At 39.9% G+C, this 26,847-nt stretch overlaps 1 protein-coding gene across 1 annotated transcript in view; it reads left to right on the top strand.

The window, feature by feature from the left end:
• Nucleotides 1-515: 515 nt before the first annotated feature.
• Nucleotides 516-26,847, top strand: part of SLC12A2 (solute carrier family 12 member 2) — a 109,939-nt gene continuing 83,607 nt past the window's right edge. Inside the window, exon 1 of the mRNA XM_060143503.1 lies at nt 516-1,752. Coding sequence (XP_059999486.1) covers nt 1,012-1,752 — 741 coding nt within the window. The 5' untranslated portion in view covers nt 516-1,011. The remainder of the gene's footprint in view (nt 1,753-26,847) is intronic.

Consider the following 26,847-nt stretch of genomic DNA (forward strand, 5'->3'; position numbering starts at 1 on the left):
GCCGGGGGGCGCGCCTCCCCGGGAGGCGCACCTTGCCCGCAACTTCGGAAGCACCTGCGGTCCGGACGGGATAGCCCCCGGCATCACCCGCAGGAGCTCAGGGCCGCCCGCCGCTCCTGCATCGCCTCGGGTACCACGTGCCGCAGGGGAAGCGGCCCGGTAGCCCTGGCAGCATCTCGCGAGATCTCGCCGGCTCAGCCCCATATTGAGAGCTTACAACGTAAAAAAAAAAAAAAAAAAAAAAAAAAGCGAGCGGGCGACTGCCTCCGGAGCCGCCGCCGGAGCATCAGCAGTCGGCGTGAGCCGAGGCAGGGCCCGCGCGCCCTTTCTCTGGCCGGGTGGGCCGGACACCGTCCGCAGCCTGGTCTGCCGTGGCCTGTGCCGTCGGCCCACTGACGCGCTGACCCAGGGGCGGGGAGAGAGGGAGGAGGCCGGGGGGCCCCCGCTCCTCTTCGCCGCAGAGCGGGGCGGGGGAAGGAGGTGGAGGGGTGGGAGGAGGGCGACGGAAGAGGAGGTAGCGGCGCAGAGATCTTCCCGGCTACGGCGGCGAGGCGGCGCTTGGCCGCTCCCGGATCGCGCTGCTCATGCTGCCCGAGGCCCGGCGTGGACGGGCCGGACGCGATCCCTGAGTGGAGTAGCGCAGGAGCCAGGACTGGCCGGGAGCCGAGGGAACCTCCGCCGCGCGCCACTGCGGGACCGCGGCTGGGCGGGCTGAGGGGCGGACGAGTCGCGGGCCCCGCCTCCCGCGTGCTGCAGCAGGAGACACCAACGCCGCGGCCCCGCCGAGGCTTTAAACAGCGGGGCCCGCCCCGCGGCCGCCGCACTCGCGCGCAGACTCCGCTGCCGGAGGCGTTCGTGCGGGCCTGGGCTAGCGGCGGCGCGTGCGCGGCTTGGAGAGTGTGACTCCCTCACCTGGCGTTGCGGCCGCAACCACCGCCGGCCGGGGGCGCGGAGGGCGTGCAGCCCGCCAGGTCCGCCAGGCTCTCCGGGTCCGCCGAGCGTCGGGCGACGATGGAGCCGGGGCCCACGGCGCCCTCCTCCGGCGCCGCGAGGCTGGCGGGGGTCGGGGAGACGCCTCCAGCCGCCGCGCTGGCCGCCGCCGGGATGGACCTGCCCAGCACGGCAGTGCCCTTGGTGCCGGAGGATGCTGCGACTGCGAGCCGGGGCGGCGGCGGGGTCCGCGGGGAGGGCGCCGCGGCGGCCAGTGACGGGCTGGGCAGACCCCTGGGGCCCACCCCGAGCCAGAGCCGCTTCCAGGTGGATCTGGTTTCCGAGAATGCCGGGCGAGCGGCTGCGGCTGCGGCGTCGGCTAACGCTGGGGCGAGGGCCAGGGAGACCCCCGTGGACGGGAAAGCTAGCGGCGAAAGCGGGCTAGCCAAGGGCAGCGAGGAAGCCAAGGGCCGCTTCCGCGTGAACTTCGTGGACCCAGCTGCCTCTTCGTCGGCAGACGAGAGCATGTCGGATGCAGCGGGGATCGGAGGCGACGGGCCCAACGTGAACTTCCAGAACGGCGGGGACACAGTGCTGAGCGAGGGGAGCAGCCTGCACTCGGGCGGCGGCGGCGGCAGCGGCAGTGGGCACCACCAGCACTACTACTATGACACCCACACCAACACCTACTACCTGCGCACCTTCGGCCACAACACTATGGACGCCGTGCCCAGGATCGACTACTACCGGCACACGGTAGCGCAGCTGGGCGAGAAGCTCCTCCGGCCCAGCCTGGCGGAGCTCCACGATGAGCTAGAAAAGGTGAGCTCTCCCGGCCCTCTCTGCAGCCCTCTCGCCAGCCCCCCCCCCCCAGCCGCTGGTCCGCGCTGACCGCGGGATGTAGCTGCCGGCTCTCGTCTGCTGAGGCGGCGTGAATGGACGTGCACAACTCGCTGGCATCTCTGGATTCAGCTGTCAAGGGTGGAATTGCAGAGGAATGTAACTTAATCTCTTAAAAGTTGGCAGCGGGTTAGGCTAGTTACGTGATACCGGAGAGGCTGCATTTAACAATCTCCCCCATCCAGTTATATATCTTGTGTATGCTTTTTTTTCTCACCCACGCTTAACAATTACCATCCCTCTGAATGACAGTTGTACTTTTAGGCCCCGAGAAGGGAATGTGCAGGAGGTTTAGGTGGTGAGGACGTTTCTCAGGAGGGAGTGGAGAGCACCTACCATCCGTGTCTTTTTTTAAAGGTTGTGTTGTGTGGCTTATGTACACCCGTTAGGGGTCCCAAGAGTGGGAACATTAGTATTTGAAGGGAAAATCTTAGCAGGGTGTGTTTGTGGTGTATGAATTATTAAAGCTCAATTCCTGCAATCTTGATATAGAAATCTTAAGTCTTGGGACAAGCTCTTCCTGATAATGGTATAAATCCACTTTTATAATGTAAACCTTTTGGAAGAGGGTTACATCAAAAAGGCGGGGGGCAGAGTCTAAGAGAGAGGGAGAGAGAAATAGAATTGTTTTTTCTGTGGAAGATGTCCAGAAAGACCTTCTGGGGTCTTGTCTAAGTAGTTATACTTGGTGAACAGAAACCATCCCTATAAACTCTATTGATTTCTGTAATTCTTCTTTTATGGCCGCATACAACTTTTATTTTTTCAGGGTACAAAATCGTTCTTTTGAGATGACATTGATGCTTTTGAGATTTGATTAATAATTTTTTATGATTTAGGATTACTTGAAGACTGCCTTTATAAGTGTATAATGACTACATTGATGGAATTTTGTGAATGCAAAGAGTTAGCACCATATAGTTTGACACGATCGAAGTGTCGGAAAGTTTAAATACAGAAAGTATGTAATTTCTTTTGGATATGATTATTTGACTTCATACAGTCATTTCATACAAGACTGTACTTGTCCCAGTATTTGAAAATGTAACATTCATAACATTCATTGAAATAATTGCCGAGGTCCCAACACTTACAGCTTATTGATTGTTTAAAAGCCTGACATCATTTAGCTTTGGGTAATACTACTTCTTTCATTCTGTTACGGTATTTTGTCATATAAGAAGAAAAACGATTTTTAAAACACTTATTTTATCCATATTCCTGTAGTTTCTTTCAAATCTATTATATTTTCCTTTCAAAACTCAAAATTCTCATAAAGCAGATCATATAGCTGGTAATTTCCCTTTTAGAGCATTTTTATTATTGGAAATATTATATAGATAGTTTCAGATTTCACCAAAGCCCTGTAGTTTAGTAGTAAAACAGTCTGTATTTACCCATAAGTCTTAAAAGCTTTTTTAATTGAAGGATATTATATACCTTGATCTAGTATGCTTCCTAGGAATGTTTTTGTTATTTTAAACTAAATTCTGTCAATAACAAAGCCCTTCCAGTTCTCCAGATTTTCAGGTTTTTGTTTGTTTGGTGTTTTTGGTCAGTTCACAGTATATAAAAAAGAACACCTGTATTGTTTAGATGTATAGTAGTTGAAGAAGTCACCTAGCTTCTCAGCCTCAGCTTCCTCACCTTTCAGAGTTATTTTGAAGATTAGGGGGAAAAAATGTATGCAAAGGCCCACGTTCAGTGCCTGCAAAATAATGCCTAGTATAGTTACCATTTGAATCTTATATTGGCCCTTAAGAAAATACATCGTTAAACTTTAGGACTTCAGTTTTAGATTCTCCTAATTTCTGCATTTTTCAGTGAATGTAGTATCTAAAATGTTATGTTCAGAATTCATTTGTGCAGCATGTAGTGTAATGAGTTCTTTGTAGTTTTTTACCTTTTACCATTCGGGCCCTTTATGGACAGCAAAAAAGGTTTATTAGGTTAAATAAGCATAGAACCTCCTCTTGAAGATAATTTTGTTTAGAATTGAGTGAATGGATTAAAGAGATGTGTCATGTTAAGGAATACAAATCTGGCTATAGATAAACCACTGCTCAAGGAGGGCAGGGGAGGCCTGATAGTATAGGTTGGCTCGATTCCCAAAAGTTGTTCTTCACTTTTTAGATTGACTCTTACTCCTTAAAACCTTTTCTGATGCTTGTAGCTCTAGGTGAAATCATAATACTTAGAATTCTGTAACATTTAATCTTAGCTCTTGAGTGACTGTCATGTAGTCTGCTTGGGTCACTGAATGCTTAAATATCTACCATGGATCTAACTTTGTGCTAGGAACTATGGAAGAACAAAAGAAGTAAAAGAAATGCACTCCAGAAACTTGTTGGGGGAAAGGACTATAGTGTCTTCTACATGAATTCCTTTTTTTGCCCAGCATTGTGACTTTTTAAAGTATTTTGCCTAGAAATCCAGCTGAAGGGGAATAGTTAAATAACCATGGTGCGTCTTGCTATATTATGCAGCCATTCTAGGGCCAGGACTTATGAGTTCTCCATTTATCAAATATTTATTGGGGAGAAGAGTTTCTTAGGTGTGGGCCACCTGGCTGTGGCACTGTGGGATGATGCCGTGATTAGCAAAACAGATACTGACTCTGTCATACTCAGGCATACATTAACCAAATGGTTGCACAAATAACCTAGTTACAAACTTTTTTTTTTTTTTCCCCCAGTGCTATGAAAGAGAAGGGTTAGAATGCTGGTGAGGATATAATAGGACCTAATTTTAATTGGGGTTTGGGAAGCCTTTTTTTTTTTTAACTGTAATTAGGTATTACCAAATAAAGTAATAAACAACTCAACTTAGAGTGCAAAATGAAAGCACCTTATTATTTTAAAGGTGCAAAAGCAAGAAAATACAGTATAAACTTATCCATTTTTAAACAGTCGTCTGTGTGATGGGTATACAAAGTATGACATTGAAGCTGAAACCTGAAGGCTAAGTTGATGATAGGGCAGAACAATATTCCAGGCCAAAGGAACAAAATCTGTGAAGATAGTGAGGTGAGAGAGTGGTATGTCAAAAGAACTATGAGGAGGCCACTATAAGATTTTATTATAAAGGTAGTGCGATGTTATTGAGTTTTGTGTGAGGTAGCAACAAGATCTGTTTTGTTTTGACAGCTTTTGATTGCTGGATGGGGAAGGGTGAGAATGGAAGCAGCTTTTACTGTGGTCTCCTTACAGATAGTAAGGATTGAGGGCAGAATGAGTGGGATGTAGGTGGATTGGATGTGGGAGTGAACGAGAAGCTGATTCCCAGCTTTTGGACTTGAGCAGCTGAATAGATGGTTGGTACTTTGCCTAAGATGGGAAAGGCTGGAGAAGGAATATAGATTGGGGAGGAAAGAAAGAATGCTTTTGAGTAGCCTGCAAGATATCTTAGTCCAAGAGTCATTTTGAGGGAGAAGGGGCAGAATATATTTTATATGTATATGCAATATATGTGTGTATGTGTATATACATATATATTTACATACATATGTACATGTATATATATTTATGTATTTATCATCTAAAGTCGTGCATGAAATTACTTGGGGAGAGTGGGTAAATAAGAGAACAGAAACAGCGTCTGGGATTGGGCCTGGGGAATGTCTAAAGGTCTACTAGAGATTGTGTCAACACTAGCAAAGGAAATTAAGAAGGAGCTGTTAGGCTGGTGAGAAATAGCCAGGAGAGCAGTGTCAGGGAAGCTGAGAGAAAAGTGTTTTAAAGAAGGCGCAAAGTCTTCAGAGATATGCCAGTAATTGATTTTTTTTTTTAAGTATTTCAAAGAATAAAACCGAAGTAGTGATTCCTGCCCCTACAAGAAGAAAGTAGAAAGTGGGGGGTAAACAAATAAGTATTTGATAGACAACTTCAACATGTGTGATGGAAAGCATGATTATCAAATGTGGAAAAGTGTGTGGTGGAGAATCCATAGTAGCTCCTACTGGATTTGAAGCAGTTTTAAAGTAGTTTGAAAAGAGTGCATTACCACTGCAGTTTTGTCCATAGGCCAAGACTTGGAGCCTTTTGCTGGTGGTATGTCAAATCTTTGTACGTGGCCTCTCTATTTTAGCCTGTCTTATTAATAAAAAGGGAAAGGTCAAGGGAACAGCTGTATCAAGTGTCTTATGTTTCACTGAACTTGTTGGTTTTTTCATTTAATTCCTAAGAAATAAGTTCTTATACACATTTTACTCATGATAAAATGGGGTCATAAAAAGTGAAGAAATTGCTTAATGCCACTCTCACAGAAAGTGGTACAGCTGGCATTCACACCCAGGTTTTTCTTATTAATGCCAGGACATAGTAGCTCCTCTTTATTGTTGTTTCTTCTTTCTCCCTATCCCGTGGACCTGCTCTGAGATGGCAGGGACGTTGAGGGGGACATGTTGGGGGTTGCCAACATCACTCTTCTATCTTGACCTCCTGAGAGTAGAATGGTTACATAACTGAGAGAAAAGAGGAGGAATTCTTGTGACAATGTAATTACTGACTAATATGACTGTCTCTTTCACTAGGATCTGAGCTGGTGTCTCATTCATCTCCAGACAGAGAATAGGTAGTTAATAAAGATTCGTTTATCGAATGTATCAGGGTGGGCAGTCCCTCCCACTTAACAGGGACTTTAAAACACTAAACAAGTGTAGCTGCTGCTCTAAATGCGCTGTGCTGAGCCGTGGACAAGAAATTCCACACACTACTAATCATGTCAGTACAGAGCTTGAGTCTTTGAAGGTCGCCCTGGGGGAACCAGAATGGGTCACATCCCTGGGGATAAGGAATAGAGTAGGTCCAGGAATGAGTAAAGGTGGGACCTTGATCAGAAATAGTTGTGCAGGGCACAAACTTGCACTGTTTCACAATTTTGCCAGGGGCCCCACCCTCTAAACCCATGCCACCAGAGCTGAAGTCTGGTTTACCTGTAAGACTGTACACATTCTCCAAGTATATACCAACTAACTGCCTGGGGAGAAGGAAAGATAAATTTGGGGATTTAAAATTTGGCAAAAAATCTATACACTGCTGTCGTAATCAGCGTCTTCTCTATGTGTGTTTGGGTTCATAGTCACATTCCCAATCTTGTTAGACCAGAATTTGAAGGACCAAAAGAGCATTTCTAGGTTCTTATGTATTTAGTGTGTTTGTTTTCACTAATTTTTAATTACATGTTTCATACGCGTTTGTAAAGTCTGTAGCACTAGTCACATTGGCTCCATGCTGAAGTGAAATGAATATGAATTTAGTTATTCAACAAATCTTGATTGAGCATCAATAATAGCCCTGTTCTGAGTGCTGGGGTTCCAGCAGTGAGCACAACAGACTTGTGGAGCTTTCATTCTAGCAGTAGGAGAGAGTAAACAGATAGGTCAGTGTAACTGCCGAGAAGAAACCGAAAGGTGGATAGATGCTGATAGCTGGGGTGGTGTTATTCTGGGGGAGTTAGAGAAGCCCCCTCTGGTACATGAGCAGACACTAGACGGGAGTGAAAGATCAGCCCGTGAAAACACCTGAGGGGAAGAACACTAGGCAGAGGACGGCAAACACCAAGACCTTGAGATGGCAGTGTGCCTGGGGTATGCTTGGCATGACTGAGAATCAAGAGGGCCGGCAAGACTGGAGTGACTAGCAGGAGAGTCATAGGGGAGGAGGTTAGAGCAATAGTGAAAAGCAAACAGTGTAGAACTTGGTATATCGTGATGAAGACTTGGGGTTTTACCCTGAGTGAGGTAGGGAGTCATGGAGAGCTCTGAGCACAGACTTGACATGACCTGACTTACATTTTTAAAACATCACTCTCATGCTGTGTGGAGAGTATCCTGTAAGGGGGTAAGAGTGGAAGCTGGGAAACAAGTTAGAAGCCTACTGCAGTGTTTTAGTTAAGATGATGATGACTTTTATGAAGGTGATAGTGTTTGATACAATGACAGCTGTTTAGATGCTGGATATGTTTAAAAGGTGGAATTGTTGGGATTTGGTGACTGTTTGGATGGGGGGTTTTCCCCTGTTGAGAATGGAGTCGATATTTATGAAGAGGTGGGAGACTGGGAAGAGCAAGTTTTGGAGGTGGACTCAAGAGTTGGGTTTCATTTCTACAAATTAGTTCTACAATGGGGCAAACACTTACAAAATTGCAGCTACTGGTTTGTGAAATAATAGAACCTAAGAAAATGGGTTTTAATTTGTAGTATAAAAATGTGCTTTTATGCTGCAAATTTCAGGTAAAACCGTGAGAACCGGTAGTTTTTCAAATAGAGTATAAAGGGGTGGGGAACTAGTGGGTTGACTCCACAAAGTGAGAGAGTGAGGAATGGACGAGGAAAACTACTTAAATACTGAAGTTAAAAATATATCAATGGTTTCCCATTAAATATGAAATTTATCATCTGCCATTGGATTTATGATTCTTACATTTTTCACTAGAACCTGTAGTAGTGCTTTCTTAAAGCTATTATGAAAAACTTGGAGCCCATGGAGGACTTGGGGATTTCTGATTAGAAGAAGGGGAAGTCTGAAAGGCAAACATAGCTTAGTGGAATCTTGTCTCTCTGCAGAAGCTGATTGTGGCTGGTGTGGTCATAGTACCCTTGGGCTCAGAAATTTCTCTGCCTTAAATTTTTACTATGCTGTTCCTGAACACTGACAAATTAGCTATTCATCTAAAGTAAGAATACTAGAAACCTCTGGATGGTTCTTTGTTGGGTTGGTATGAATTGGTTCCTTCAATGATGTAGCTTCTAACAGAGTTTAGCGTGCGAGTCACTTTGGGGCTTTTTTGTGGGTAGGTGGCTTGGTAGAGCAGGCTTTATTATACTCCAGTGGAGGAAGACTTAAAGGACCTATGAGGACCCTGATCATCTGCTGTAGCATGACTTTTACCCCATCGTTTCACCTAAATAGTTCTTTTTTAAAAAAATGTATTTATTTTTGGCTGCATTGGGTCTTCGTTGCTGTGCGCGGGCTTTCTCTAGTTGCAGAGATCGGGGGCTACTCTTTGTGGTGCGCGGGCTTCTCATCGCGGTGGCTTCTCTTGTTGTGGAGCACGGGCTCTAGAACGCAGGCTCAGTAGTTGTGGCACATGGGCTCAGTAGTTGTGGCTCACGGGCTCCAGAGCACAGGCTCAGTAGTTGTGGCGCACAGGCTTAGTTGCGCCGTGGCATGTGGGATCTTCCCGGACCAGGGCTTGAACCCATGTCCCCTGCATTGGCAGGCGGATTCTTAACCACTGCACCACCAGGGAAGCCCCTCACCTAAATAGTTCTTATTGAAGTCACCAGTGACCTTCTCCATCCTTATCACCAATTCCAGCAAACGTTTTTTCTCAGCAGCATTCAGCCTTCCAGCAGCATTTGATATTCTTTTGAAGTCTTCTTGATACTTCCTTGGCTTCTGTAACATCACTCTCTCCTTTAGTTTTACTTCTTTCTCTCTGGCTCTTTCAGCCCAATGTCTTCTGCATTTTCCTTCGTCTCTAAACTGGCCATCCTCTAGGCTTGATTCTGGCTTTCCTTCTTCCTCTGCCGTCTTCTCTCTCTGTATATCCCCTGTCTATATCACCTGTAGGCTAATTGCTCCCCAAATTTTGTCTCGTACTAATACTACCTTTGTGAGTTCTGGGCATCCAGAGCCTGCTGGACGTTTTTGCTTCCTGCCGAAAGGACACCCCACACTCACAAACTTATGAGTTTTCTTCCTCTACCTCTGAAAACAAAACCACCCAGGCCCTCTTCCTGTGCCCTGTGTCTCTGTGAATGGTACCACCATTCATCATATTGCACAAGTGAGAAAACTGAGTGATCCTTGACACTTTTTCTCACCTCTCTACATCCAGTTCATCACCGAGTTCTTTGTATCACCTTTATTTCCTAAATATTATTTTCATCCTCACTGCTACCATCCTAGAGCAGTCTGCAGCATATCTTTCTCCAGTAGCCTTCTATGGTTTCCCCTATTCACTATGCCCTCCTATTACTATTGAGCCTGGAGTGATCTTTCTAAAACAAAATTGATCATGTTATTTCTTGGCGTAAAACTAGCCCTGCATTGTCTAGTTCTGGCCTGCCTCTTCTTTAGTGTTTCAATTTCTCAATGGCACAGTACTTCCTCTGGCCATAGTGCCTTTGTATGTAATACTATCCATGAATTCTTCCTCCCTTCTCCTCCATACCATACTGATAACTTTTCAGTCTTAATATTTCACTTCAATCTTTATTTCCTGAGAGAGGAAGCCTTTATCCTCCAGTCTAGGACAAACCTCTTTTCTCTTCGAGCCCTTATTTCAGTTAGTGGGAGCATGTTTGTTAAGATGGTTATTTGAGTAAACTTGAGTTGACTTCAAGTTCCATGAGGAGCGGACTATGTCTGTGACTGTTTATCATTATGCCCCTACTACATAGCAGACCCTCAATCAATACACGTTGAATAATAGAACTATTCTTTATAAATTATTGTAGTACAGAAGAATCTTAAACTCTTTTATGCACCTTATATTGTAATCTAGAATCTCTAAAGGACATTTGACGGGCAGATGGCCCCAGTTTGCACATTTGGAATTTAAGATACAAAAGAACTAAGTAACCTGTCCAAAATCATAAGACCCGTAACTGGCAGAGCCACAGTTGGAACTTGCAACAACCATTTTGACTCCCAGTTGATGTTAATTCCAATGTCCTACAGTTTAATACTATGTAAGTTCTTGCTATTTTGGTTTTTTTGTTTGTTTGTTTTGTTTTTTTAAATTCCCATGTCAGTTATGTTTTAGTTCATTGAAGATAAAGTAGAAAAGATTTGGACCCCTCAGTTTCACTGTATGGATAGATCTTTTCCCAATAAAAAAATATTTAAAAAAAAATTTAAGTATAAGAAAGTTTCTTATAAATGGAATCATAGTAAGTTTTTTTTTTTTTAAATTCTTCTGCTTTTCTTATCTGTATCTCCCAAAAGTGTGATGTAAATGTTTAAATGTTCTAGTGTTGCACTTTTCAGTACTATAACCACTAGTCACATTTGGCTGTTAAACTAAATTTTTTTATTTTTTATTTTTTAAATAGTTATTTATTTATTTATTTTTGGCTGTGTTGGGTGTTAGTTGCAGCACGCGGGATCTTTCATTGCAGCGTGCAGACTTCTCTCTAGTTGTGGTGCATGGGCTCCAGAGCACCGGCTCAGTAGTTGTGGTGCAAGGGCTCCAGAGTGTGTGGGCTCTGTAGTTGTGGTGCGTGGGCTCTGTAGTTGTGGTGCGTGGGTTCCAGAGCGCATGGGCTCTGTAGTTGAGGCACACAGGCTCTCTAGTTGTGGTGCATGGGCTTAGTTGCCCTGCGGCATGTGGGATCTTAGTTCCCTGACCAGGGATTGAACCCGTGTTCCCTGCATTGGAAGGCGGATTCTTAACCACTGGACTGCCAGGGAAGTCCCTAAACTAAGTATAAATTAAAGTTAAAAATGTATCTACTTGAGCCAGATTTTAAGTGCTCGATACCCACATGTTGGCTAGTGGCTACCATACTGGACAATGAAGATACAGAACATTTCCCTCATCACAGAGAAATCAGTTAGCCAGTGCTGTCAGGGGAAGTGATATTTAAAGGAACTTTTCCCTTCCCTCATTCCTCCTTTCTTGGATTTCTCCCTTCCTTTTCTTACATGTTAAATAGTCACCACTAGTTTAAAATTATTAAACAGTCAAATTTTCTCTAATTTTGCATGAGATCCTTCCTTAAATAAAGTTGTCTAAACATATTAGGCCCTCAATGAAATGTTTGTTGAATCAGTGGAATTTATCTCTTTCTGAGAATGGAGATCTGGGTCTTTAATATTGCAAAGGCTGTGAAGAATTTCTTAATGTTGTATAAAGTGTTAAGTTTCCAAAGCACTCTTAACTCATGTATCTGTATTTGATCTTCAAATCTATCTTTGGAGGAAATGGGTTTTCAGAAGGTCGTAGAGTAGCAGTCATATTTTGCAAGGTTGTGGTTTGCCTAAGCACTTAACTAATACTTGGTAAGGCTGCATCTCTTTGAAACTAGCTCTGTCTCCCTTTTCTTTTGGACTAGTGATTCCCAAATTTCTAAAAGAATTACCTGGAGAAAAATTACAGATTCCTCTCTCTCAAAGAATATACATGCCATTTTAAAAAAGCTTTCCTGGTGATTCCCAGAGAGCCAGGTTTGAGAACCAGTGTCCTAGACAGACTTTGGTTATCATTATGACAGTAGTACATAGTTGTGGGTTTTTTTGTTGCTTTGTTTGTTTGTTTTGATATGCTGATTGTCAGTTTGAAACATCCTACTGTAGGAACCTATCAAAGATCTGGATTTAATCCTTAGATAATTGTATAATGAGTTGTATAATGTTACCAATTATTCAACATCTGTCATGTTTCAGGAGCAGTCTGTAGTCTGTGCACAGTAATCTTCCAAACCAATTAGTTTACAGATAGACAAACTCAGAGGCTAATAGCAACTTGCCTAAGTCTCACAGCCAGTGAGTGGTAGATGCTGGATTTAAACATAGACACGTTAGTGAAAACTCACATGTGAGGTGCTAGGACAAATTCTGTAGGGAAGTCAGACACAAAAGTACTAACTGGTAAGTCTGAATCCTGATGAGTTCACATGGAATAGTTGGAGTGAGATATTACCTCTCTGTTATAGAACCTAATGGTTTCAGACACAAATAATCAGGCTTTACTATTTCAGAAGTTAAGCTTTATGATAAATTATTCTTAGTACTGGCTTACCTGTAAGTTTCCAGAAATAATAGATTTGGCTTGTAGCACTTGAAAAATTATCGTCTCACCTATTTCAGTCCCAATTATTTGGCAGATTTGCTGATTAGAAACAAAGCTGATTCAGTAATTAAGCAAAGCAGCAACAATAACAACAAAAAGGCCTCATTTAAAAGGGTTCAGCACACCTGCACTTGGGGACTACATAGTTAAACTTTATACACAGTTATAACAAATATGGCCTTCTGGTTTTCAGAGCGAGGGCAGATTAGAAGGGAAAATGAACACTGGCAGAGGTGGATTCAAAGATGACCAGCATGTTATACAGATAGAAAATAAGAAAATCATAAAAAGCAGAAAATAGCAGTCTTAGAATAGCTCTTGAGTAGACACAGAGACAGGACCTGAGTTTTGGTTGTCACAGTATCTCCGTCTAGCATAGTGCTGGCACAAAGTAACCATGGTGTTTTAAATCTCAATACAAAAAGAGGCAGCCAACTACACATTTGGAAAATTTCAGTCTCGTGTCATCCTAGAGTATCGCATTTTAAGAGGCTAAGTATTAGTCCTTTTCAGAACCAACACTTTAAAAATTTACTCCAAGGGTTTTGTTGTACTTTGTTTATTTAAAATGTTTGTTACCGTATCATTATGAAGAGAAGATAATGTAGGAGGTTTGAAAAACAGAGAAAGTTAAAGACCTCAAATCCTTAACACTTTTACATTTTTATACATGTAAAAATTATGATTTTATATCCTACTCTTCCCACCTAGCATTAAATAACTAATCATAAGTAATCAGTTTCCTATGTCACCCATAGTAATCTTCTATTTAAGTGAATGTTTTTATGATAGTCTCATACATGTACCGTATGATATGTGTACCATAACTTGCATTTTCTCTGCAGACTCTTTAGTTCATTTACATTTATTGTGATTTGGCTGTTATTAGGCATGGTATTTTGCTATTTGTTGGTTTTCATACCCGTTTTTGTTCCTCTAATCCTCTTTTCCTGCCATCTTCTATGCTAATCAGATATTTTTTAATATCCATTTTAATTCTATTTACTTTCTTGTTATATATCTCTTTGCATTATTTCAGTGGTTGTTCCACTTACAGAGAATATTGAATTTTTTCAGCTAAAATATAGGAACCTTAAAACAGAATACTTTTCTTAGTACTTTGGTCATCGTGTAAATTACAAACCCAGCAATACAGTGTTGTACTTTTTGTTTTCAACAAAAGTCCTATGACTTTAAAAAAAAAAGGAAAGAATGCTTATATGGTGTTTTATTTCCTTTTTTTTTTTCCCCCATTTCTTCTTGTAGATCTGTGTTGCCATCTGATACTATTTCCCTTCCTTGAGTAGTTGTTGTAAGGGAGGTCAACTGGCAACAAAATTCTTTGTTTTTATTATCTGAAGATGTCTTTACTTCACTTTTGAAGGATAGTTTTGCTGGATGTCAGTTTCCTGGTTGCCAGAGTTTCTTCTTTCAGTGGTTTGAGTATGCACTTCCAGTGTCTTCTGCCCACCATTATTTCTGATAAGACAACCATTAATCATACCATTGCTCATCTGTATATGATACATTGGTTTTCTGTGGTTGCTTTCAAGATATATTCTTTACCTTTGGCTTTCAGGAATTTGTACATAGGGGCTTTTCTCTTTGTGTGGATCCTTTTTGGGTTTAAATTTCTTCTATCTGTAAGTTAATGGGTTTCACTGCTTCCTCCAGCCATTTCCACTCTGCTGTTGAATCCATCTAATGAATTTTTTATTTCAATTATTTTGATTTTCAGATTAAGAATCTCTAATTTTTAAAATATAGCTTCCATTTCTCTGTTGAGATTCCCTCTCTGTTACTCACTGATACCGTATTTACCTTTAATTTTTTAGTATGTTCATTACAGCTATTTTGAAGTCTTTGTCTCTCATATCTAACATCTGGGCCCACTTGGAGTTAATGTCTAATGACTTTTTTTCTTGATTATGGGTTATATTTTCCTGTTCAGTAATATTTTGGGGTAAAGACTAGACTTCTATGTAGATAACACATTGTAGCAACTTTGGGTAGTTGTTTTTTTCAGTATTCTGCTAAGGATTATTGTTTTTTGTTCTAACAGGTACTTAAGTTGCCTAGATTCAAACTGCACACTGAGTCCTCTATCCCCACTTGCAGTACCTGATATCTCTGTTGTGTCCTGTGTTTTCAGCTGCTGCTTTTTTAGCCTATCTCTTTGGGTGTGTGTGTGTGTGTGTGTGTGTGTGTGTGTGTGTGTGTGTGTGTGTGTGTGTGTGTGTGTGTGTGTGTGTGTGTGTGTGTGTGTGTGTGTGTGTGGTGCAGATCCTCCCCTGTACCTGTGTGATTTAGTGGTCACCTGAGATTTGGGGCTTACCCTTGCTATCATTCTGTTTTTTTTTTTCCTAGAGATTCCCACTTAATTTCTAGTTCCTCTTTTGGCTCTTGGGCTCTCTTTTCTAATATTTCAAGCTAGGAAGGCTTCACTTTAAGCCATCCAAGTTGCACACACTTGGGGAAGTGCTCTCAGTTGAAAAAGAAAGCAAACTCAGTGCAGCTGTATCTATCTAAGAGTATTTCCTTTCTGGTCTTTGCTTTTTTTCAATCTGTCCTAGTTTTTTTTCCATACATAGATAGTTTAGCTGTCAGTCAGGGGTTTAAATCTTGGCCTTTCCGCTTAATGCTTGTGTAACCTTCAGAAAAAGAACTTGTCACCTCAGATTCTCAGTCTCCTTCTATAGAAAATGGGAAAGATGATAATTCATAGTGAGAAATAGCACATATTCATGTGAGAAATACATGAACTATCAAGTGCATACCACGTGCTAAATGTAGTTTTTGTTATCGCGTGGTTCTCCATGTATATTGCTTTTCTAATACTTTACCCATTTAGGATATTGCTAAGTCATATATTTATATCTTTGACAACTTTTGGTTCTCCTTATTTTAAAAATAAAACAATTTGAAATGTAAATGACACAGTTACACCTTCCAGTATCACTTAATAATATAAGTTTTCTGGTAAGTTGAATTAAAATGTTTTTAAGCTATTTGTTGACATTAGCAAGTTGTGTGGGATTTGAAATAATGTATAAATTATGCTATGCATAATGCGTTTTGTTGTAACTCAGTCTTGAACACGATGGGCTAGGTAGAGGACTGAATTCTTTGACTGCAATCAGCAGTTCTGACTTGGTTCATTGTAAAGTCACATGGTCACAGCATCCACTTTTATCTGTGGCACTTGAGTTTTGAGCTTTGCATTAATGCCACTGGATATTAATAGACCATTGTTAACCAGAGCAGATTGGATTCCTGTAAAACAATACTTTGTTTTGAGAGCATAGTCTGTATGGGGAGCATTACACTGAATACACCAATCACCGACAGCACGGATAGGAAATGTTGGTAGCTTTGGGGTGATATAATTGGCTAGTACTTAAAGAAAAAACGGTTAGAATAAGCCCAGCCACTTTGGCATCTAAATTTGCATATGTATGCGTCCATTTTTAGTTAATGATTTGGCTTTGTTTCATAATATTAATTTAACACTTTAGCTTACTTTAGTATTAAGAAGATGCTATTAAAATGAGAAATTTTTATCTAAAGTATCTTGATGGATACTTTAGTTCAGAAGTTTGTTTTTAGGATTTAAATACCATTTTTTGGTGAACTTTAACTTTTTTGAAGTGTAATTTTGTTTTTTTTTTTAAATCAATAATATGCTGCTTGTAAAGAAAGCAGTGAATTCTTTTATACTAACTGTGCCCTGAAATGAAGATTCCCCACTCCTCTGAGTGTCAGTAACAGTGATTTAATTTGCTTAAATAAAGCTAGGCCCACAAGTTATGCTTCTGTTCTCCTACTGTGCAATTTAATATTAACCCTAGCTAGTGTTGCTATGATGTGCTTATCAGTTGCCACCAAAGAAAACAGCACAGGGAGGAAGCTTTCATTTATTAAACACATTTTTAGCACTAGAGAAGTTACAAAAGATTTCTAGTAGTGTGATCATTGGCTCAAAGCCAGGTTCTTCACACTATATCCTATTGACTTCTTGATGGTGTAGGTAATAAATCTTTTACCACCATTCAGAATGGAGATGCCACATTTCTATATATAGGTCAGTGTTTTTGTTTATTCTTCCAGAGGTAATCTTAAACTGCCAGTATTATAGGAAGCAGTGTAGTAGAGTCTAGATTAATAATGTTTTGCAGTACTTATTTTTGTGTATTTGTTCAACATCCAGCTATTTAAACTCACCCCATGGGCAGTTGAAATAATCACTTATTTGTTGTTTATAATAATAGCCAAAATTTATCAACCACTTACCCTGTTAATGTCAGACAGTGTACCAAGCAGTTAATACATTTTGTTTTTTAATCTTTTAAAAGTCTTTTTATTTTATTTTTTTAGACATTTTGCCCATTGCTTTATTTATTTATTTATTTTTAAATTTTTATTTTATTTTTGGCTGTGTTGGGTCTTTTTTACTGCGTGGGCTTTCTCCAGTTGCAGCGAGCGGGGGCTACTCTTTGTTGCGGTGCGCAGGCTTCTCATTGCAGTGGCCTTTCTTGTTGTGGAGCTCGGGCTCTAGGCACACGGCTTCAGTAGTTGTGGCTTGTGGGCTCCAGAGCACAGGCTCAGTAGTTGTGGCTCATGGGCTTAGTTGCTGTGCGGCATGTGGGATCGTCCTGGACCAGGGCTCGAACCCGTGTCCCCTGCAGTGGCAGGCATATTCTTAACCACTGCGCCACCAGGGAAGCCCTAAAGGTCTTTTTAGAATGGTGGTATATAGCAGAGAAAAAAAATGTAAAGACTAAATGCATAACTTAATCAAGTGATCACCACCCAGATCAAGGAATAGAACATTGCTGGCACTCCAGAAACCCTCTGTGCACCCCATACTGATCTCCCTGTGCCAAAAGTAGCCACTGTCCTGACTTAATGGTGATCATTTATTTGGGTCTGGGTCTTGGTATTTTGTTTGTTTGTTTTTGTCACCTTTATGTATTCTGGAAGACCATTAGTCTAGTTTTGCCTGCTTTAAAACTTTATATGGAATCATACAGTGCTTTTTCATCTGTCATCTTTTGCTCACTGTTATGTTTGTGTGTATTTTTAATTCATTCATTTGTATTGCTAATTATCTTCCATTATATGAAATGCTACAGTTCTGTAGTTGTGGATGTTTGAGACTGTTTCTGGTCCTTCGCAGTTTTTAGCAATGCTGATACGAACATTTTAATATAAGTGTCCTACTTCATTTAAGTGTTGTTTATCTATAGGGATATATCTAGGATTAGAATTGCTGGGTTAAAAGGTATGCATTTTTTTCAGCTTAAGAAGATAATGCCCAAACTTCTTTTCCAAAGTTGTGTACCAATTTATATTCCCACCAGCAGTGTATGAGAGTTTTTGTGTTCTATACAATCATGATATTTTCTCACTTTATCTTCTCAAACACTATGGGATAGGTAATATTATCTCCATTTTACAGATGTGGAAACTGAGGGCCAGAGGTGTTAAACAACTTGCCAGAGTTCACATAGCTAGTGATAGCAGAGCTAGATCTTGAACTTGGATCTGACTCAGGAGCAGACATTTAAAATTTTACTTGTTACTATTTCAGGACATTATTTGGAAAACAGGGATTGCCCATAAAGACTCAATATTCATTCACTGTGTCTTTGATTAAAAATGACAGGGAGAGGTCTGTACCCTTGTGGACCTTCCATTTTAATACACATTGAAGGAGTGGAGGTAGGTACATATATTACAAGAGCTGAGTAAATAAAAAAAATAATTACTGGGTGTGATATATGCTATGAAGAAGAAAAAAGGGGCACTGCTGAGAAGAAACTATATGTTGGGTGGTCTGGGAAGGAGGCTACACTTGAGCTAAGACCTAAAGTTTGAGAAGGAGCCAGCCATATTCAAAGTGTGTTAAAGACAGGGTAGCAGGCAAAAAGTCCCCCAGGAGAAAATACTTTAAAATCAACATTTCAGCAATAAAGCAGTATTATATCAAATTAAATATTTGATAGAACTCTCAGAAATTTTCTAACTTAAAGGATAGGATTTTGAAGGTGTATAAAAAACTTCAAGGAAAATTAATAGAAATAATAAAGTGGTGTATGACTGGAAAAATACAGAGACTACTAAAACAGACTAATATTTACTTTTTCTTTAATCATGTCAAATCTTACTATGTGTGGTAATAAAACATTGATGACAAATCTCAAGGATTCTGTGTGGATAATTTTCTTTTTCAAGGCTTCCTGAGAGGGCATGGATGTGTAAGTGGACCCAGGGGTGAAGAGGTTGCAATGGTAAAGCATGTACGGGAAGAAGGAACCCAGTATGACCAAGAGCATTTGATCAGAAGGAGTTGCTAGCTTGCGCTGCTAATGTCGGTTTTTAATTGGAAAAAGAAAATTCTAGGTAACATAGAAACTGAACGATTTATTGGTCTAACTACCCTGTCTACCACCATAGCCTCCAAATAAGCTCCTAAAGTTAAATAACTCGTATAACTCTATTTAGGACACAATTTCATATTAAACATTTTACGTGCCTTCCAGGTGGGTTATATCTGTACACTAGCAATTTTTTCTCCTCCATAGGAGGTCTGATCCAGCTGTCTGTAACAGTCCTGTAGGGCAAAGAGTTTCGCACACACTGTAGACCCTGGGGGAATTTCTACAAAGAGCAAAGAAATTTTTAAAAATACCCTCTGGTGTCATACACAGCGCAGAACTTCTGCTGTCATTTTTATGAGAACTGTGTCAGAAATCCTTAGCTTCTGTAGGTTTGGAAGCAGAGGAAGGAGGGAAGGATGAAGCAAGGTAAAGAGCGAAAATAGCTGAGGAATTGGGAAGTTTGAGCAGGACAGTTTCTTAAGTTGGGCGATTTGTGTAATGTCTCCTTGTCCAAAATAGGTAACTTTAAATAATTCACCTTGGCTCCCTGTAATATGTGGAATTCTACCATTTAGAAGATTCTCTGCATTGCCACATTAATAGCTACACGGTTTGGGGTAAGTTAACCTGTCAAAAGACTGTTCCCACATTTGTTAAGTGGAGATTAGATCTGTCTCTCAAAGATGTGCCAGTTCAGGGAAATGGGGTGTGAAAGCATTTAGGGAAGTGTCTGGAACACAGTAGTATTTCAGTAAACGTTGGCTGTAATTAAAGGAAGCCGGAGAGACGATGAGGGTCTCCTATACTACAGATTCTTATTTTACCCCATGAGTAATGGATAGCCAAACCTAGATTATGTACAACTGTATTTTGTATGAAACTTTTGTTTCTTGACAGTAGAAAAACTACTATTTTGATGTATCTTGCAATATTACTTAGAACAAAAAATCTGGTGTATGTCACAATAAACTTGAATTGGGTTGGATTCTATGCCAGGGTTCACCTTACCCCAAATATGCAAAACCAAATTATTGCCTAACCTATAAATCAATTCTTATCCAGAGTCAAACTCTTTAAAAGTCATGGAGAAAAAAAATCATCCTTTTCCCTGTTATATTTTCCAAGTGTGTTTGTAGTTATAGGAAATAGTAAGAGAATTGCTCAGAAAAAGATGGAAGAGGCAGATTGTTACACTGCTAAATAGGCTTTTCCATCTTGTTTTTCATTTAGTACAAATATTAATTGGGGAGAATTTAAAACTTCTGGAATGGATTATTGTTTCAGTTCTATTTATGTGTGATCACCCTTCATGTTGAACTTGTGACCTTTTTGGTAGTTGTAATTAACAAATTTTTAGCATTTAGATGATATGGTCTGCCAGAATAATTTGAAATCAGATAATTTGAATGAGGGTAGACAGTTCTGTATATTTAAAAATTTCTCTTATTTCTACCATAGCTACTACCCTGTACATAACATCTTCTAAATAAGTAGTTGTTAAATGCATGCAAAATTTTATAAGCTATATATCTGCCCCCCGCAACGTTGTTTTCCAGTTGAGGTAGTTTGGTTTTTTTTCTGTTGCTTAAGATTATTTGGTAAGGTTGATTTACTGTGTAAAAAGTAACATCAGTTGTGATTGGGATCCAAATTTTATTTCATAGATCAAAATGCTAGGATGCAGTGTAGTTCCCTAGTCTTCATTTGGCAGGGTAAATGATTGTTTGATGCATATTTTGTGGCAGCCAGAAAATGACTAGCCAATACATATAATTTTGTTATATTGAAAAAATAAAGCCATCTCATATCCTATCTTTAGTCCTTTGTAGCTTTCTTCATCTTCAATAATTTTAGCTTTTTTTTAATGTAAACGAATACCTTATCTTACCCAATCCTCACATTAACTATGTAAGTTAATGTATTAGTTTAATAACCACTTTCTAGTTGCAGAGATAATGCTAATAGAAAATTTTGTTTCCCTATGGACTTCCCCGGTGGTGCAGTGGTTAAGAATCTGCCTGCCAATGCAGGGGACACAGGTTCAAGCCCTGGTCTGGGAAGATCCCACATGCCACGGAGCAGCTGCGCCTGTGCGCCACACCTACTGAGCCTGCACTCAAGAGCCCGCGAGCCACAAGTACTGAGCCTGCGTGCCTAGAGCCCGTGCTCCGCAACAAGAGAAGTCACCACAGTGAGAAGCCAGTGCACCACAACGAAGAGTAGCCCCCGCCCGCCACAACTAGAGAAAGCTCACACGCAGCAACAAAGACTCAACACAGCCAAAAAGAAAAAAAAAAGAAAAGAAAAAAAGAAAATTTTGTTTCTCTAAATAAATGAACCTTAACACAGAAGCATGGATTCATAATGGATCCATAAAACATGATCAAGATTTAATGCAAGATATATTTCAGAGATGCAGTGTGGGGACAAAAGGAGGAGGACCCTTAGTTGCAAGAGGAGTTAAGGGATGCTCACTGGCATGGGTTTTGGTCCTCCATATTAACATGGAGGACCTTTTTATAACATTCATAAAAAATGAATATATTTGGGTTTGAGCTTCCCAGCAGGTGCCGCAGGAGCAACACTGACTGGGCGCTGAGAGCATGTACAGCCTCAGGGAAAAGAAAATGCTGCCTTTGCTCTGATAGGGTCAACTGAGTGTGTAATCTTGTTCTTGTTGAGAAGTGGCTGGGCATTGAAAAGCCAGGCCATCTAGGAATAATTTTCCTGCTAAGCCTTTTGAAGTGTATAACTGTGAGTCACACTTTTACATTTCTAACATGGCACTGAAACGTAAATTGCTGTATTATAATCAAGCTGTATCAGTTGGCTTGATAGTCAAGCCCGAGAAACCTCAGCTGCTTTATGTGGCTGTAACACATTGATCTTTATTTACAGTCTTGAGACTCCAAGGAAATGGTACAGGTGGTCAGGGATTATTATCTCCATTTTACAGATTAGGAAACTGTCACAGAGAGGCTGTGACTTGAAAAGAGGCATCAACCGTTGTTTTTTTTTTTGTTTTTTTTTTTTAACTGGATTAAACAATTAATAGAGGCTTCTTGGTATAGTAGAAAATGCCCTGGATAGAAGATAGAAAACCTACCCATCATCTTTAGCCTCTACTATAAAAATATCAACTCTGGGAGTCCCTAGCGTGGTTCTTGATAAAACTGATTAATAAATATTTGTTTAATGAATGAGTGGAAGGATGTGGTTGTGGTTTATGCTCAGAAACTGCTTTTTGCAACTGTAGAATCTTCAGGTAACAGAAAAATATCAGAAGTTACTTTAAGGGACTGGTACATTTCCCTCTTCAAAAAGTGTCCATATTTGAGCACCCTTAAGTCTACCTGGAAACAATATTGTAGCAGCCATAGACCTAAAGAGATAGTTTGGTACAGCTTTGCTCAGTTGTTCTTTGAAACACCAGTAAGACAAAATAAAAACCCAAACATTTTCTCCTCCTCCCAAATTTTAAAAAAATTATGTAGGTTACTGTCTTTTGCCTACTATGGCCTGAAATTGCTGAGCTAAGATACTTTTGCCAAGTCTTTACCAGTTTAACTATAAAAAAGAGAATAAATTTGTATAAAAATGAATATATTTGGTAATAGGCTTTGCCAGAAATGTGTTTTATTCTAACTGTATTCAAAAGTTGCACTGTCTAGACAGTCTTGATTTTTCTTTGTACAATGATAAGCACCTTTATTCAGCTTTGGACAAAACATGATCATAAATCATTCTGAGCACTGCACAATCATCTTTCATGGGTATTAACATCCTTGTCCAGTGATGTCGCAAAGACCATCTACACTACCTTGTATACTTGAGATGAAAGTCTTGTGGACTTAGTAACTGGGATGTCTGAAGAAAGAAAATAACTGACATTTTGGTGTAATGTGTACCTAAAGCATTTATCAATGAAAAGTGTGTTGGTGTGCCCATGATGAGGATGTACACAGAAGACAATACTGCACTCTCGGTTACAGAGCCAGTGAAAGCAGTGTTAAGGTTTCTAATTGTAATTTTTTAAAAGCTTGGATAAGTATTTTTTCCTAAAGCTTTATTGTTCATCACTTTAAAAAATCTGTCTTCATCCTAGGTTGTCTCTAAAATACTGAAAAAAATTCTGGTGTTAGGGAAGAAATGATAGCTTGATTTTTTAGGAATTTTTTTACTGAGAAATCATCAATAAGCCTAGCCTTTGTGTTCAGTTGTATTTTTTTTTTAGGTCAAGCAGAGTGTGAGTTATGACCTTTGATATGTAAAGGGTAATTTAAATTAGTGAATTCAAAACAAGTTAAGTTTTGGATATTGGAAACTGAAAAACTAAAATTTTAAGACGTGTATTGCAGAATAAATCTAAAATCAATTTACATTATAAAGGATTTTAATTATTAAGAATTTTTTGATGGAAAGTTTTTTTTTAATTTTATTTAAGAAATTTTTATATTGGAGCATAGTTGATTAACAATGTTGTGTTAGTTTCAGGCATATAGCACAGTGATCCAGTTATACATGTATCTATTCTTTTCAAATTCATTTCCCATTTATGTTACTACAGAATATTGAGCTGTGTTCCTTGTGCTATACAGTAAGTCCTTGTTGGTTATCTGTTTTAAATATAGCAGGGTGTACAAGTCACTCCCACACTTCCAATCCATCCCTCCCCCCCCTTCCCCCCACCCCCATGGGTAACCATAAGTTCGTTCTCTAAATCTGTGAGTCTAGAACGTACTATCTTTCTGATCAGATACTTTTTTTGATATTTAAGTGTCTACTGAAACCTTTAAGAATTAAAAACTAATCCAAAAAAGAGAAACTGTTTCCCTCTCCTTTTCATTTAGAGGAAAGTTGTTTGTAGTACACTGACAATTTCTTTTTTCTTATTTGGTAAGAATTGGAGTAGTGAAAGTAAGGAACTATAAAAGTGGCAACATCAGTATTTTACACACAGGGCTGATATTGAGAGGGGAGGTCTGATCTGGAAAAGTATGGGAGCCGTCACTTATTACTTATCACATACAGAGGGTGTTTAAAGCTACAGGTCTGGTGAGATGACCATAGGAGAAACAGTGAAAAAAAGAGATGGGTCTAAGACCAAGTATTGAAAGGACTCTTACCATTTAACTGCTGGGTGGAAGAGGCTAAGAGAGTGTGGTATTTCAAAAGAAGTTTGAAGAAAGAGGGAGTTGTCAACAGTATCATGAGCTGTTTCAAAAGTTCTTTGAGACAGGGACTAAAAACTGTACATTAGATTTATTAGATTTGGTAGCAGAGAAGTCCTTGGATGTCTTAAAACTATTCCAGTGTTGTGGCATGGTGAAGCCAGGTTGGTGTGCATTGATGAACGTGGGGTAGTATTTCAGCACGTTTGGCTGGACATTTGGAGGTGGGGTGTGTGGTGTGCAGCAAAAAGATAACTATGGTTAGAGGACAAAGAATGATCAAGTTGAGGTAGAAATTTGAATATACAAGGGAGAGTATCCACAGTGCAGAAATTCTCCTTTTCTCTACTCCCTGCAAAGAAATAAATGACCATGGAAACCAGAGTTCCCTTTCATTCTTATGTTTTCTGTATTCTCAGAAAAATGCTCAGCTACTCAGGTTTTCTTTCCCAAAGTTTCTCTTTTCATTCTTTTTCCATAGCTTCACCCACTAGCTCTTTATCCCTGGCCCCTCTCCTAATTTCCAGTCATGAATTTTTTAACAGCCTGGTGGAACTCTGTGTTTCATGGCTCCTCAAATTAAGAAATCCTTCCAGTTACTGAGGGTCTACCTCTCTGTGTTTTCCATTGTTTCCTCTGTCTCTTCCTCTCTTCCCCACTCTTGTTCTCATGCCCAGTCTTTTTTTTTTTTTTAATTTATTTTTGGCTGCTTTGGGTCTTTGTTGCTGTGCACGGGCTTTCTCTAGTTGCGGCGAGCGAGGGCTACTCTTCGTTGCAGTGCACGGGCTTCTCATTGTGGTGGCTTCTCTTGTTGCGGATCCCGGGCTCTACGCGCGTGGGCTTCAGTGGTTGTGGCTCATGAGCCTTTAGAGCGCAGGCTAAGTAGTTGTGGTGCACGGGCTTAGTTGCTTCGCGGCATGTGGGATCTTCCCGTACCAGGGCTCGAACCCGTGTCCCCTGCATTGGCAGGCTGATTCTTAACTACTGCACCACCAGCGAAGTCCCTCATGCCCAGTCTTAATCCTTGCTTTGTAGACTCAGATTTACAGTGCTACTTTTTGAAAGATTATTTCCCCAAATAAATTTAAATTAGTTTGTTCCACCTCATTTAATATGGTGTTATCCAAAAAATCATGTTGTTATTTTTGACATTGTATTCATTATGTGAAAAACAGTAAAAAACACAAACCCTTCATTTCTCTGAAAATGGTAGGTAGATTGAAGATTTTATTTATGTACTTTTCTGTCAGTATAATTTATAGTTCATAAGTGTATATGTGAAATTTTCCTGGTAATAAGATTTGTATACAATATTTTGTGTGTGTGTGTGTGTGTGTAGATAAAACGCCATACTCAACAATTTCCTTATTTCTCTGAAACTAATGTATTTATAGAAACAAAATGTATTCTACCTTGGTTTCTTGTTATTTCAGGAAATAAATATAAACCCAATTTTATTTAACTTAAATCTGTTGATTGAAATATAAAAAATAACATACTCAATTCATTTTAATTTTTGAATTGTATTTTAAAGATTAATAACACTTTTTAAAATAGAGCTATTGGAACATGATAAGGAAGTTAAACTTAAATTTTATTTGGATTCATTTTTCTTTTAAAATATGTTATACATGCAGAAAAATCTTACGGTGTTTTTTGAATATAGTTGTTCATAGTATTGTGGAAACCGGTATAATTATTGCTAGATCTTCAATTTTCAGGTGGAATTCTAATAAATAAAGCAAAAATATTAAGACGCCTGCCTGCTTCTGAATTATTAAAAAGACATGCACATCAGAATTTAGCCTTGGAGAAAGTAGCCTATTAAGTACACACATCTTTAGTTTTCTTTTAATAGAGATGGGAATAGAAATATCTCTCTGTGTATAATTATAGGCATTGTATTTTCTTGTGTATTATTATAGGCATTATATTTTCCTGTAATACTTGCAGGTTATATAATATTTTATGTTATTTTATAACTGAAGAGCACCAAATATCCTAGAGTGAAATCTAAGGAACTTCTGTCTACTTTAAAGTTGATTGAGTTAATAGGCAAACATTTTTGTTCTGGCTTTATTTGAATAATTGAACAGTTGAGCCATCAATTCTCTTTTTTTTCTTTTTTGGGGGCAGCGTTGGGGGAATTCATCAGTGATGTCCTACTGTATAGAACATAAACAACAGTGGACGTAAAGCCAAAGTGGGTTGCTGAGCTACACAGGCCCCGATTACATTTTTTCCTGTTTGTACGTATTTCTCACACGTTTAACTATTACTGGTTTCCATGTTTATAACAAATTCTAAGCACGAAAGAGGGATAAAAATAGACACATGGACTAAAATGAGGAGTGACAGTCTGCAGACTGATACAAAAGAAGAGGTGGGAAAGACAACCAGAAATAGTCATTGCAAAAAGTATTTCATGGCCCAGAAATTCTTCTAGGTATATACCCAAGGTAAATGAAGAACACATGTCTACACAAAAACTTGTGCACAGATATTCACGGCAGCATTATTCATAATAGCTAAAATGTAGAATAGGCCCAAATGTTCATCAGCTGATGAACAGATTTTAAAATGGGGTATATCCATACAACAGAATATTATTTGGCAATAAAAAAGAGTGATATGTACTATAACATGGATGAACCTTGAAAACGTTA

Source organism: Lagenorhynchus albirostris, chromosome 3 (assembly GCF_949774975.1).
Source record: "Lagenorhynchus albirostris chromosome 3, mLagAlb1.1, whole genome shotgun sequence".
Lineage (NCBI taxonomy): Eukaryota > Metazoa > Chordata > Mammalia > Artiodactyla > Delphinidae > Lagenorhynchus > Lagenorhynchus albirostris.